The sequence below is a fragment of the Mustela nivalis genome (assembly GCF_964662115.1).
Source record: "Mustela nivalis genome assembly, chromosome: 5".
Taxonomy (NCBI): domain Eukaryota; kingdom Metazoa; phylum Chordata; class Mammalia; order Carnivora; family Mustelidae; genus Mustela; species Mustela nivalis.
Genome location: NC_139024.1, coordinates 28,988,453 through 29,002,319, shown reverse-complemented (window position 1 = coordinate 29,002,319; position 13,867 = coordinate 28,988,453). Strand labels below are relative to the sequence as shown.

Here is a 13,867-nt window from a genome sequence, read left to right as displayed (position 1 = left end):
TTTCTTCAGTTCTATAAATATAAGGAATATTTATAGAAAAATCTCTCAGATGGTACATGAAACTTTTTGTATGTAAATTTATAGCTCTGAACATGAAATACTGCTTTACCATTTTTAAATCTTCTAGCACCTCATTTATTTTTTGTATATAACCATCTCTTTTGTTTTTTTTTAATAAAAAAAAATGTTGTAGGGCTTAACCTTTAGACCCTGTGTCATAGTGAGATTATATTCTCTTTCATATTTAAGAGGTTTATAAACTTACTGGTAAATATGAAGAGAAAACATATGAAATTAAATATAATGTCATATATTAATATAAGGTAAATATATTTTGCTAATATTCTTTGAACACGGACAACTTTAAAACTATTTTTGAAAAACAAAAATATTTTCCTCTGTCTTTGGCAATTTAGTTGCAATTAGTTCTCCTTTCTGGAATCAAAATTTTGGATACAGTATTCTTTTTTTACTTGACTATAGTATTTAACACTTAGAAATAATATTTTTATAATTGAGTAGTTTGAAGGTCTCTTTTTGCCCTTGAATAAAATTACCAACTCAAAAGTTTGAAGAATTTAGAAAATCATATGATTTATTTCCCCCACAACATTCAAGATGGTTATATCTGATGACTTGGGCTAAATCAAATATTTGTTGCACTGGTGTGATCAACGAATAGTCTCAATATTTTTTAGAATTAACATATAATGTATTATTTGCCTCAGGGTACAGGTCTATGAATCGTCAGGTTTACACACTTCACAGCATTCACCATATCACATACTCTCCCCAATGTCCATAACCCAACCACCCTCTCCACACCCCCCTTCCCCCAGTAACTGTCAGTTTGTTTTGTAAGATTAATAGTCTTTTATGGTTTGTCCCCCTCCCAATCCCATCTTGTTTCATTTTTTCCTTCCCTACCCCTCAATCCCCCCACACTGCCTCTCAAATTCCTCTTATCAGGGAGATATGTTTTTTTATGTTATGTCAAAATCAGTTTTGAAATCAAATTCAAAGAATGAATCAAAGACAAAAAAACATTAACACATCAATTTCCATTTTTACTATAATTTGGCAATAAATGTGTCATTTGGTTAGTTAGTACTTAAAATGAGTCCACGAATTCGAGAAGGAATTTGGGTTTTCTAATTGGAACCTCAAATCTCCATATGCAATCATTTTCTTTCAGTTAGAGCTCAGTGTTAAAACCAATGAATTACTCTCTTGATACATATGGTATCCTATTGCCCTTGTCACTTTGTGTCCTAGTCATATGATTTACCTAGACTGTGTCTTTATGCACAATTAGTCTATAAGCTTCCTGCTAAAAACAAAATAAAACAACCCAAAAACAGAGATTGTAGGGATTTAATTCTCTAAAATAACCTTCTGTATACTTACTATAAAAACCTAGTTTGATTGAAATTCAGCTTTCTTGAATTTCTATGGATCTGCATGACCTTCTAAAACAATTAGGAAAAGGAAATTAATGTACCTTTCTTGACTGAAGCAGATGAAGCGAATGAACAACTGTGTTGATATTACGCGAGGATTATTAGTCACATTCTCCAATGCTTTCACACTCTGTCTCCACATAGTTTCATAATGAAATCCAAATTCCCCAGCTTAGTAGATGAGGCATGTCAGGATGCCCCTGTCTACCATTAGAGTTCTATTTTTTGTTTTTCTTCAATTTGTACCTTTATTCTAGTCAAACTAAATGACTTCCAATTCTCCAAGGTCTTTTGGCTTTTTCAAATCTTCTTCCATTTGACTTAAACAAATCTTGACCGTTTTTCTGTCTGGTAAACTCCCACTAGTCATTCAAGACTAGGTATCAACTTGCCCAGAAAGCTTTCCTTAATCAATAGATGTAATGGATGTGAGTATAGGACACAGCTAATTCCAGAAGGTGGTGTTGGGTTTTCATTTCCTATTTCAGTGGAAAAAACTATGATATGCATCTTACTTTTTTTTTTTTCCACTTAGGTGATTTCAGGTACCATCATCATTCCAAAAACATTTCCTACCCCTTTGAGAAAGTTAGGAAGGCATTTCGTCCATTTTAAACCACATCAATTATTAAGTCTAGATACCTTTTCTCTGTGAAGCCTATGCACATCTCCATTCTCCCTTAGCACACTATTTTATTCATATTGGTTTCTCTGTGTGGGTGCCTCTCTCCCTATGAGAATCTCAGTTCCTTTAGGACAAAGACATAGTGTTGTTGGTTTGTATCTCCAAGGTCCCAAAGGGATGATCTCTCTCTATCATCTATTTACTTATTTATATTTTCCTTCTATCTATTCAGATTAATAATGAAGGTGATTCCAGGAAATGATTTAGAAAAGTATATCATAAAGAATAAAAAAGAACTATGTTTCTATATAGTTCAAATGAACTGTGCTTATAAAATAAATACTTATGGATTTATTAGAAGTGACCCATTTTTATTTATTGTGGTGAGTCCAGTTCTTGGACTCAATTCTTTTTTTATTTTTCTTAAGGAAAAGACTTTATTTAGTTGAACCCTATAGTTTGTTTAACACATTACTTAATTTATTAAAATTAACCATAAAATATTCCTAGATTTATCACAGGATATGCATGAGGATCTATAAAATTCACAGTTTATTTATACTTACAATTGTGACTTTAATTACATTTGTTAAATTTTAAAAGTAGGGTAAATTGGGGCGCCTGGGTGGCTCAGTGGGTTAAGCCGCTGCCTTCGGCTCAGGTCATGATCTCAGGGTCCTGGGATCGAGTCCCGCATCGGGCTCTCTGCTCAGCAGGGAGCCTGCTTCCTTCTCTCTCTCTCTCTCTCTGCCTGCCTCTCAGTGTACTTGTGATTTCTCTCTGTCAAATAAATAAATAAAAAAAAAAATCTTTAAAAGTAGGGTAAATATTTGTGATCATTCATTTACTCAATAATTATTTATTGAGAACTGAACATGCAAGGAATTATATTTTGCACATTAAATGTGAGCAATGATACATTATTCATAATCCTGGCCCAAATATTCTTTGCTATCTCTCTTCCGTTCTCTTTCTCTATTCTCTTCCTTCTTTCTTTAGTCTATAGTATTACAGGATTTAGAAAAAAAATGAAATTTCCCATCTTTATCTAAATAGGCTGCCAGATACACACAGTTCTAGTTGAATATGAACCTTATGGATAAAATTTATGAATAATGAATTACATGCATTTTGTAAAATGTTAGTAGAGCAAATAGGTCTTGATGACTATAACTTTTTTATATTTTTAGTAATTAGGAGTAGTGTAAGAAAGCATCATTTTTAAATGAAGAAAGGTTAAAACTGAAAGCAGAAGAAAACACTGAAATACCTGGTCCCCGAAACTTCAAAAACCGTAAATTGCATTCCTTTCAGATAACCACAAGATGGTGTATTACAATTTTGATAATACTTCATGGTTTTTATTTGATGCAAATATTAATACATCAAAGATAAATTGCTTTTCATTTTTTTGAACTTTTAAAATAAGTAGGTATTTATTTTTCTGATTTTTCCAAAATATAACTTGACCATTTGGAAAGATCTTCAAAATGTTTTTCCTTCCTGAATGTGTCTGAAAAAGTAACTAATCAATACTTACATTTTCTCATTGATTTTCTTCTTGCCTTCCTGTTCCCTGATTTAAAAAATAAGTTAAGTTTCATTTAGTAACAATCCAAGAAACTATTATACATCTGAGACAATCGTCAGTGAATTTCAGGTCACGTGGATTTGCTTAAAAGATCCTATTTCCCCCCTGCCCCGCTAAGTCTACTTAAACTGAAGAAAACTATTTAAGATACAAAGTTTTGTTTTCTCTGATCATATGTATGATAATATATTGGTTTTATAAGTTGAAGTAATAGTAATTATTTTAATTTTAACTAAATTATTTTATGACAGAATTATGGTTCATGTTTAAAATCATTCACACCTTTTCTTAAATATTTTAACATGTCCTCTTTTTAAAGATGTACATATTTCTGACTTCTGAATTCCAGAAAGAATAATAATGTAACTTATACAGTTTAATTTTTGTCTGATTTATATACAGAAATATTTTCTTTCCCTGCAATTGAAAATGGATTTTCTTGTAAAAATGTTTTTTATTGAACAGTTTGAACAAGAATCTCTGAGTTTCCTGACAGAGACTTAGCAGCAAACATATTCTTTCTTATTACTTAAGTTTTAACAGTATTTAGTCAAAATGTCTGAGAATTAGAAAAATAGACAATTTATTGTTCAGATATTGAATTTGTATTGATTTGAACTTTCCTTTAAGATGATTGAAGTACATTTTAAGAACTACTTGGTATTGTTGTTTTCCAGGATGTAGTACATTTTAGTGGATGTTGTTATTTGTATTATAGAACACTGGTATGTCATATTCCAAATAATCTCTAAATAATGATGTTTTTCCAGACGGTGAAAGTTTAAAAAAAAAAAATTAAAGGGCACATAGAATGCTCTTCAATCTATAGTTGAATAACAACTATAGAAGGAAGCTGTAACTCACACTAGAAGGACCAGCGAATGAAAACAGTACAATTTGGAGGAAAAACAAAGAAAAAGTCAGAGTGGGTTAGTTTAATGCTGTAAAACTAGGGATCCTGGGTGAAAGATACTTACAAGGAAAACACTTTTCAAAGCTGGTTGGATCTGTATTTCATGGAACCAGAAGAATGAAAACAGGTTGTCGCTTTCAGAATGTTAAAGAATTTGTTCTATCAGAGCAATGCTTTTTAAAAGAGACCATTTATTGAACAAGGTATAGGAAGGCAAACACGGTTATAAATCATCAGTAAAGATTTTATTTCAATATTTACCTTTTGCAAGTAATGCCTATCAACAAACCACAGAACAGCTGTGCTTTGGAAAGTTAACTGCATTTAACTTTTTAGAAGTTAGAAGTTCTATTTTCAGTATAATAAAATTTAGCCACAAAGCATGTTGCTATTCAGAAATTAAAAGTTGAAAATAGACTTTAGACAAACAGTCCATTTTGTATTGTTTTTATGTTACTGCCTGTGTCTGAGAGCAGAGCATCCCTTAATTTCTACAAATGACCTATATAAGAATTACCTGGATGGTTTTTAAAAATGTTTTTAAACATAAATATCAAATCCTACTTAAAAGTGAGATGCCAATCTTTATGTTATTCACTAATCTAGTTCCAAATCATCTAAAGGATTTTTAAGTCATTAGTTTGTGATTAAGCCAGTCTCTACTTATGCACATAAATGATGTTTTAAAATTAAGATTTTAGCTGAATGGATAATAATTTTACTACCTTATTTTTATAAATAACTTGAGTTTCTAAAGAGTACCATCTCATTTGAATACAAAGTTACGCTGAGAACAATGCAAATATCATTATCCATATTGTGTACATTAGTATAAGTGTCTCAAGGGTCAAGTGTTTCCCAAAGTCAAAGATGTCTACTTCCACACTTTTTAAGCTATAGCATATTGTACAGAATGGATGTAGAATATTTAACTATTTTTCCTGATTATTTTTCTTCCTGAAGTTGCATTGATGCAATATGTAGAGTGAGAGTTTGAATTAGATAAACAGATTGTGGGCTTTGATCTTAAGCACTGTCTAGTTATTTCACTTTCCCAGATAATTATGCATGAGTTTTAGAATTAAAAAAAAAAAAAGATTTGGGCTCCTTTCTCAACTTTGTTCAAATTTGGTTAAAATGACTTAACCTTTCTATACATCTCTTAAAATAAACAAATAAATGGGTTATGAATACACCATAAATGAATGTTTTTTAAAAATTAAGATAGTTAACATACATTGAGTCTTTTGCATATGTCTGGTGTGTAATAAGCAGCTTTTGCTATAATATACTTATTATTCATAAAGCTGATGCATTTTTAACTGCTGGATCTTAAAAAGAGAGAGCTTTCCTGGAATTCAACATTAGATATTTGGATGTTATATGTTTTGTTGAAAATTGTATCATTATGACTGCTAGCGAGAAAGTGATGATTAACGTTGCTTTTTCTTAAAATGCATTTCATAGCTGTATTGACTAAAGTGGTGTTGAATCTTGTCAGACCTTATTCATTGATTTTTCAAGCTTAAGGAGGGGAAGTGTAAAAATGTATAATGATGCTTCATTTTTCTCTGACTCACTGTATTTGCTAAATGCAATATAAAGCTATTCAGTAAACCGTTTCTGTAAGAGTCAAGGTTTCTGAGAATATTTTCATCTTTCGTTAATTTATCATTGTAAAATAACCCTGCCTAAAGCATAGGATGCTTTGTCATTTTATTCATTAAAAAATGTATTTCATTTTGCCCCATATTTTTTTCTGTCTGATTTATTACTTACTATTCAAAAATTAACATTGATTAAGAACAGAGTCCAGGTAAAAAGCTCCACTGAAATTCAAGTCACTGTTCAGGAGATGGGCTGATATAATAAAAGCATTCATAGAATGTTAGTCAGGAGGACAGCACTCTTCTTTGAGCTCTGATACCAGTTATATGCATAGCCTTGGGTCGATAACTTGACTTCTTGAGTTTGAGTTTCTCTAGCTATAAAATTAAAGTCATGATGTAATAAGATCATGGGCAAACCTGATGGTAAAAGGTCCCATCTGACAGCGCACAGCTAATCTAAATAACATTTTTGGTTTTTATTCCCCAAAATGAGAGCCTTTCTGGAACTGAGCATCAAGATCAAAGTTGCTATATACATTTTTGACATGAGTGTCTTAACTAGTCATTTTCCACCTCTCATTGCTTCACTGTTACATTCATATAGCCTGAGGTCAATTTATGCTTCTGATATATATCATTAGCTCTTTGATATTTTAAAAATCTTGTCATTTAAAAAGAGTATAAATCAAAAGGAATATGTCGTATTAAATAAGTATTTTCCTCATTTAATGCAGCAATATTTATACAAAATATCACTGATTATGTTCTATATACGTTTATGCCATTTTAGTTATTATTTGTTGATTTAGTTATTATGTAATGTGGGATAATTTTATGCGGGGATTCACAGTGACTGTTCCAATTTGTCTTTATGACATGTGACTTTGAATTCTTGGTCAAATGGCCTAAGGCTTCAGAAATTAATTAGAAAAGTATCTGAGAATGGACTGGCTATCCATACTCAGTTAACAATTTAAAGGACAAACACAAAATAAGTTTAGTTAATATATGCTAGTGTATGTTAGAGTATTGAGCTACAATCTGATAAAGGTAGCTTGAAGATGTTTTGGTGGGATTTCCAATAGGAACTATATGCAAAAATGGTTGGGAATTATTCTGAATGGATATTGCAGTCTCATTTAGTTCATTTTATACTATCAAAGAATAGAATAGCAAGACATATAAAATAGCTTCCTCCTTAAAAATATAAATACACAGTGCATAATATGATTATTTTGCCTTTGGGAGATAAATGACTACATATATTCAACATGAAAGTGATGAGCTTTAGAGTTTAAAAATTCAAATTGGTTATTTTTCATCAGTTGTTGTTTTTTAAAAGAGACATCACTAAATATAAAGATCTTAACTTAAAAATGTAGTTTATGCCAGTGTTCAATGTGGAACATATTTACACCTAGATTTGTACTTTTTAAAAAATCATGTGCTTTGCCAAGTGCTGTCACATCATGTGATCATATAAACACATCTATAAATTAGAAAGTTTATTAAGAATAAATTATTCTATACACCAATAATGATATTCTTGAGAACATTATCCTGTGGATTATTATGTTGTCTTATTATACTCAAAATAAAAATACAGCTTTGTTAAAAAAACAATGTAAATATAGCCAAATCTATACTTTTAAGTTTTCCAGACCTTCATCATTTCTAGAATTAGCGATGTGTAAATACAGGTTGCCTCATTAAATATAGTAAATTTGATAATGAGTTTTACTAATTTAAATGCAATTATACATGCTAACAGCTCAAAGATTTAAATTTTCATTTTCAGGAATCTTCTATATGGTTAGTGCCACCCTACCATCCAGACACTGTTTAGTAAACTTTTGAAACTTACTAAAAGAGGTTTTTAATAATGGTTAGTATCCTTGTGCCTTTCTTTTTTCTTTTTGTAGTCTGTTATATTAATGTGGAGAAACATTTTTGTGGTTGTTTTCACCCTGAGAAACTTACCTTATTTAATGACACAACTTGTGGTTTTCCATTCTTAAGGAAAAGTGACTTGAAAAAGAAAGCAACATAGTTTCTTTTTCTTCCGCCCACCCCCCCTTCCTCCCTGCTTTGCCTTTGCCTGACTTCCTCCCTCTCATATTCCCTCCTTCATTGCTTCTATTTCTGTTGCTCTCTCTCTCTTTTTTTATTCTTTCTTCTGCTCTCCTTTCTCTTTCCTCTTCCCTTCTCCCCTTCTACCCCCTCCTGCTTTTCCTTCTTTTTTATTACAAGTCGGGAGACTCCTGTTAAGTGTCCTTGGGTTTTTCAAAGCCTTATTTCATAGTTCAACAAAGAGACATTTTTTCAAAACTGCAATTATTATATGAAGTAGGAAAGACATTGTCTCTTGAATGACAACATTAGAACTTTATTTAAAAGTTAGACGTAGTAATTTTCTGGCCACACACAGCACAGAGAAACAACTATAATCCACAAGCATATCTATAGTTTCAATTTTAGATTCTTATCATAGATTACAATAAGCAATTTGCATTGTAGAGCTTAGAAAAAGTAAAGAACATGTATTTGCCTGGTGTCACAAATGAACAGTACTTTATAATATCATTAAATTCTTTAAATTTCCCATGTTGTTGTTCAACTCTTGCTTGAGTCTTAAGGTTTTCATGGTTTTGTGAAGGATTAGAAATAATTTACATGTGAAAAGAGAACCTGTGGTCTCCCAGGGACTTTATTAGTAACCTAAAATAAAACTATTTCTTAGGTAAATGGACAGTGATATATCAAAAGAGAACTGGTAAAATTCAGCTCATTCAGAGAAAAAAAATGTAATAAAAGTAGTAATTTGACATTAAATAACCAAAGCTATTGTTTGGTTGATTAAAGGCTGTTTGATTAAAATGTTCACTTTCTAATAGCTTTGTAGAATAGACAAAGCCTAAAACGGTAATGGTGGGGTTACATGTTTATAATTTCCAGAGTTTCTAAATTTGTAAATATAATTCATTTAAGACAATTTAACTTATAAAAGATGAAAGTATTGTTATCTTTGATGTAGGTTTCTTGCCTACATTTTATATTATGCAGCATTATAAATGTTATATAATATATAAAAGTGTCTAAAAAGAACTTTATATGACTTTATTTGTAGTGTGAAGTTAATCGTAGGGTACTAAGTTCAGTTTACTCTTTAACTTACTAGAAATAAAATTGAGTCATTTCATCTTTGGATGCATATATATAAGACTTTTTATCCATAGGAAATCAGTTGTGTAGGCCACTCTCTTAGTATGGACCAAAAATTAATTAATATATCTATGCCATTATTTTTTGAAACTAATTATATTCAAAATGTCTACAAATTGAATTTGCCAAGAAGAGGGTGTGATCAATTATTTAACATATGGGAAATTTATTCATTTTAAATGAAGGCTTATTTCAAACAATTCAACGTTATTCACATCCTATAACATTTTAAAGTGTCAATGGCATCAAGTTCTGACCTTGTTATATTATCTAATCAATTCTTCTGTTAAATGTTTCAACAGAGAGCCAAGACTAAGTTACCTCAAGACTATGTATTCTTCCCCCTTTTGGAGTCAGATTTTTCCATTTCTACAGTGTTGTCATCATCACCATCTTCATCATCATTATCATCATGTTCTTAATAAGTACATCTAATAGTAGGTATTAAGCAATGAGAAACACTGTGTCCATATACTGGCTGTCAGGTGTCATATAAATCCTTTAATAGAGATATAGTTCATGAGCTTCTGAACTGTATAATTTAACACATTCTAAATAATGCATGGCAGTAACTGAAGTTAATGGGGAATTCATGTGTAGCATTTAATCATCACCCATTATAAGTACTAATAAATTAATATCTTTACTAATTTAATATTATTAAACAAATACCAAAAGTTTTACCTTGATTAGTCAGGTCTCTTGTATACATGCATTTTACCGTGCCTCTGAAAAAACTTTCTTAAGCAATTGAATTAAATGGAGTCTTAAGTAAGAATTCAAAGATTAGGGTCATGTGTAGCTACAGTTAAAATCCAGTCAAAGTTTAAAGAATACACGTGTGTTCAGTCAGTGCCATGAAAACTTAATTTCTGCTCTTTACAATTTAGTGACAGGGATACATTGAAGTCCCTGAGGCCAGATAGAAAAACATGATAATGAGTGCAAAATACTAAAGGGACAAAACCAAATTGAGTGAAAATAATGAGCCTGGTCAGTTGGAAAGTGATTTCTGAATAAGTTAAAAAGTGAATCATGTCTTGAGGTAAAGGGGTAAAGTTGAATTGATATGAAGGATGAAAGAACTCTGCAGGCTCCTAGGGCAAGGAAAAGCAAAGGAGAAAAACCCTGGAGGTCCAAGCAGAGAACGAGTGTGTGTATAGAAAAAAGAAATGGGGCGGGTGAAGAGGAAGGAGGAAAGCTAAATCAGAGAAGACATAATGGGGGTGGGGGAACAGATTTAGATTTTACTTCTTTCTTAGACAAAGAAATGCTATTAATAAAAGGTTTAAAAATAGATTTTTCTGGCATCTGTGAGCCTTTCGGAAAGGAATATCCCAGATAGAGAGTTGAGAAGACCACTAAGGAAACTGTTCAGGAACCCATAAAGGAGAAATGAGGATAAGGCCAGTAATGGACAAGAAGATACAAAGACAGGGTCAACAATCACAAAATTGGGTTATCAGGATATCTTACTGGCATCTCAGGTATGAACTCTAGAAAGTGGCTTCCCTTTTCTCTGAATCAGTTTTCTGCCACAGAGATGCTTACTTTAACTCAAAGTATTATTTTGAGTGTCAGAAAAGATTATGCATGCAAAATATTAAAAAATAAACCACATATATGTTATTAAATATTATTTGCAATTAGCCTAAGCTGATAAACAATAAAGCAGCAACACCTAAAGCAAAAAATAAGTCTATACATGCTAATTTGATGAGGTTTATTTCATTATGTTTTCATATCTCTTTTTGGAATTGTATATATTTTTCATATTTGTTCACATTTTTGGTCATTGTCCACATTTTTAGTTCTTGCACAGAAAGAGCCTAAAGTCTCAGCCCATCTGAATTGCAACTACAATATGCAACTGGTTCATGAATCTTATTTATATGTAACTAACACATGTGTATCTCAATTAGTCGGGGAAGAAGACTAATAAAAATTTTGTCTCACATATATGACTCTGTAATAGAAATCGTGAGGAATGTGTAATAATGAGCCCCAGATACACAGAATTTCTAGCAAATCTACTGCCAATGAAATGGGAATTAAAAATAATATTTATAGGGTCATTTTTTTCTTGATGGGATAAATTATTTGCCAGCTTTCAGTTATCAAGCTGATGTTGACCAAAAAGAAGTTAATATCTGTTCATGTACTTTTAATGTGCTACAGTTTGTCATTTCATGATTAGATCATATTTGTTTGTAATCATCATCAATAGTTTTATAGGCACAATCCCACAAAGATATACTGAATACCAGAAATTTTCCATGTTTTTATGTCTAAATGTGTGAGTACTATTTTTGTTCTGTTTTGAGATGCACAATGAAGAATCCATGTTTAAAGAAAATTTTCATATGTCATGTTGTGATCTAAAAAAGTAGGACATTTTTTCTAATCTGTTGAAAGATCAAGAACGGATTTCTGCTTGATTGGTGTATATGTGTTTGTATTTAAATTTTGAGGTAGATCTATATTTTACGATGTTAATCAATTTTTACATCTGAAAATCCTATTCAACATAGACATATTCTATGCATTCCTTGTGGGCAGTTTATATCACTATCAGGTGGAGATTTTCTTTAAACTAGCCCACTTTACTAAGATACTTTAATGATCATGCGTTGTATGTTATAAGTGCAACAACCGCTGTCACTTTTATAATGAGAGTTTTCAAACCTTCAAGGCTGCTATGTTGACAAGCCTCTTGAAAGTGATTTTCATATTGTTGCTGAGCAGTTGCAGCTGATCTGTTTTGTAATATCTCATTCTCTGTGTTTTTCTTAGAGGTCCTTCTGTAGCGCCATGGTGGAAGAGCTGAGAATGTCCCTGAAGTGTCAGCGTCGGTTGAAACACAAGCCACAGGCCCCGGTCATTGTGAAAACAGAAGAAGTCATCAACATGCACACATTTAACGACAGAAGGTTGCCAGGTAAAGAAACCATGGCATAAAGCTGGGACACCCAACACCCAAGCACAAACTGTCGTCCTTTTTTTTTCCAAACAATTTAGCGAGAATGTTTCCTGTGGAAATATGCAACCTGTGCAAAATAAAATGAGTTACCTCATGCCGCTGTGTCTATGAACTAGAGACTCTGTGATCCTAGCAGTTGCAATGATCAGACTTGATTTACAAGCATCATGGATCAACCAAGTTACACTGGGTTACACTGTTTATCATGGGTTCCTCCCTTCTTTTGAGTGAATGTTACATGCGCATTTTGTGGCTGGTTTCAAATGCAGTCCAGTGAGAAATTACAGGTTCCTTTTGAAGTCCAACTGTTGCCAGGAGGTGGAATATCAATGCCCCAAGGGTAACCGGTAAAAAAAAAAAAAAAAAAAAAAAAAAATCATTAAGCATAAAAATACTTGGAATCAGCAAAAACTGTAGTGTTAGAAGAAACAGTACAGTCTTCTGACACCCAGATAATAGAGGTGGTGATGTTCCTAGCTCCCAGCTGCTCAGTATAATGGTCATCTGAATAGACGATATGTTTTTATAGGATGTGAAAAAAAAATGTAATGCAAAACAAATCTGAATTTCATGGAAAGTGGAATATAAAGCAAATATTCATCAGTGTTTTTCTTTCTTTCTTTCTTTTGACTGTGTCACTGATTAAGAGAGAAATGTCAATTACTAAGGCAATAATGTTTTTTCTTAAATTTACTAAGGCAGGAGATTTAACATACAACTCTACCAGGTCCCTACCTACCCCTTTACACCTTTTCCCCAACCCCATCCCAAGAATAAAAAAGCAACAGTTGGTTCAGAGATTCTGAATTAACAAGGATGATGTTTTGCAATCTTTGTCGTAAGTTGTAAAGAGGGCTGAGTATCGATGGTGATGTGGAAGACTGAAGCTTTCGTTCTAACATTCAGATATGTTAACCTAAACCCTCGTTCCTGCTATAAATGAACTTGATGGAGCCTGGGCAGATCTCGGTGAAAGGAGAAAGGGGACTGGTCAACCATAGAAAAGTATGTGTGGAGAACTTTGAAGTGGACTGCATTTATCAATACAGTCACAATGTTAAATGAACAAAATTCTTGAGCAGTTTTTTTCAAAAAAATGTTCAGGTTTATTTGTGGAAATGCAAGATTTCTATGAAAATAGTTTTTGTATGGAAATTTTTGTAATACTTTTTATCAACAAAATAAGAACATGTGTTCCTGTCAGGGGTGTGATGTCAAGCATGAATGGTAGTGCGTGTGCACCACCAACGTTTGGTGAAAACTATTTTTATCAAGAAAAAAGGAATCATAGAAGAGAAATATTTTCAAGTTAGATAATATAAAAGCTAGGTGCACTACCACCACTGCTTACCATGCCACACCCCAGGTTTCCACGAGGCTGAAAACATACTGTAATGAACAATTGTGTGTAAAATGGTAAAAGACACAGACCTCTTGACAACATTGTGATAACAGTTGAGTGCACA

General features: G+C 32.1%; 1 protein-coding gene across 3 annotated transcripts in view; it reads left to right on the top strand.

The window, feature by feature from the left end:
- GRIK2 (glutamate ionotropic receptor kainate type subunit 2) overlaps positions 1–13,007 on the top strand; it is a 652,846-nt gene extending 639,839 nt beyond the window's left edge. Inside the window, exons 17-18 of one of the 3 annotated variants that reach the window (XM_082731868.1) lie at positions 9,724–9,858; positions 12,215–13,007. In XM_082731868.1, the coding sequence (XP_082587994.1) occupies positions 9,724–9,843 (120 nt within the window). In that variant the 3' untranslated portion in view covers positions 9,844–9,858; positions 12,215–13,007. Of the gene's footprint in view, positions 1–7,997; positions 8,085–9,723; positions 9,859–12,214 lie in introns of all 3 variants that reach the window. The other 2 variants (XM_082731869.1, XM_082731867.1) reach the window with 2 other exon arrangements.
- The last annotated feature ends 860 nt before the right edge of the window (positions 13,008–13,867 follow it).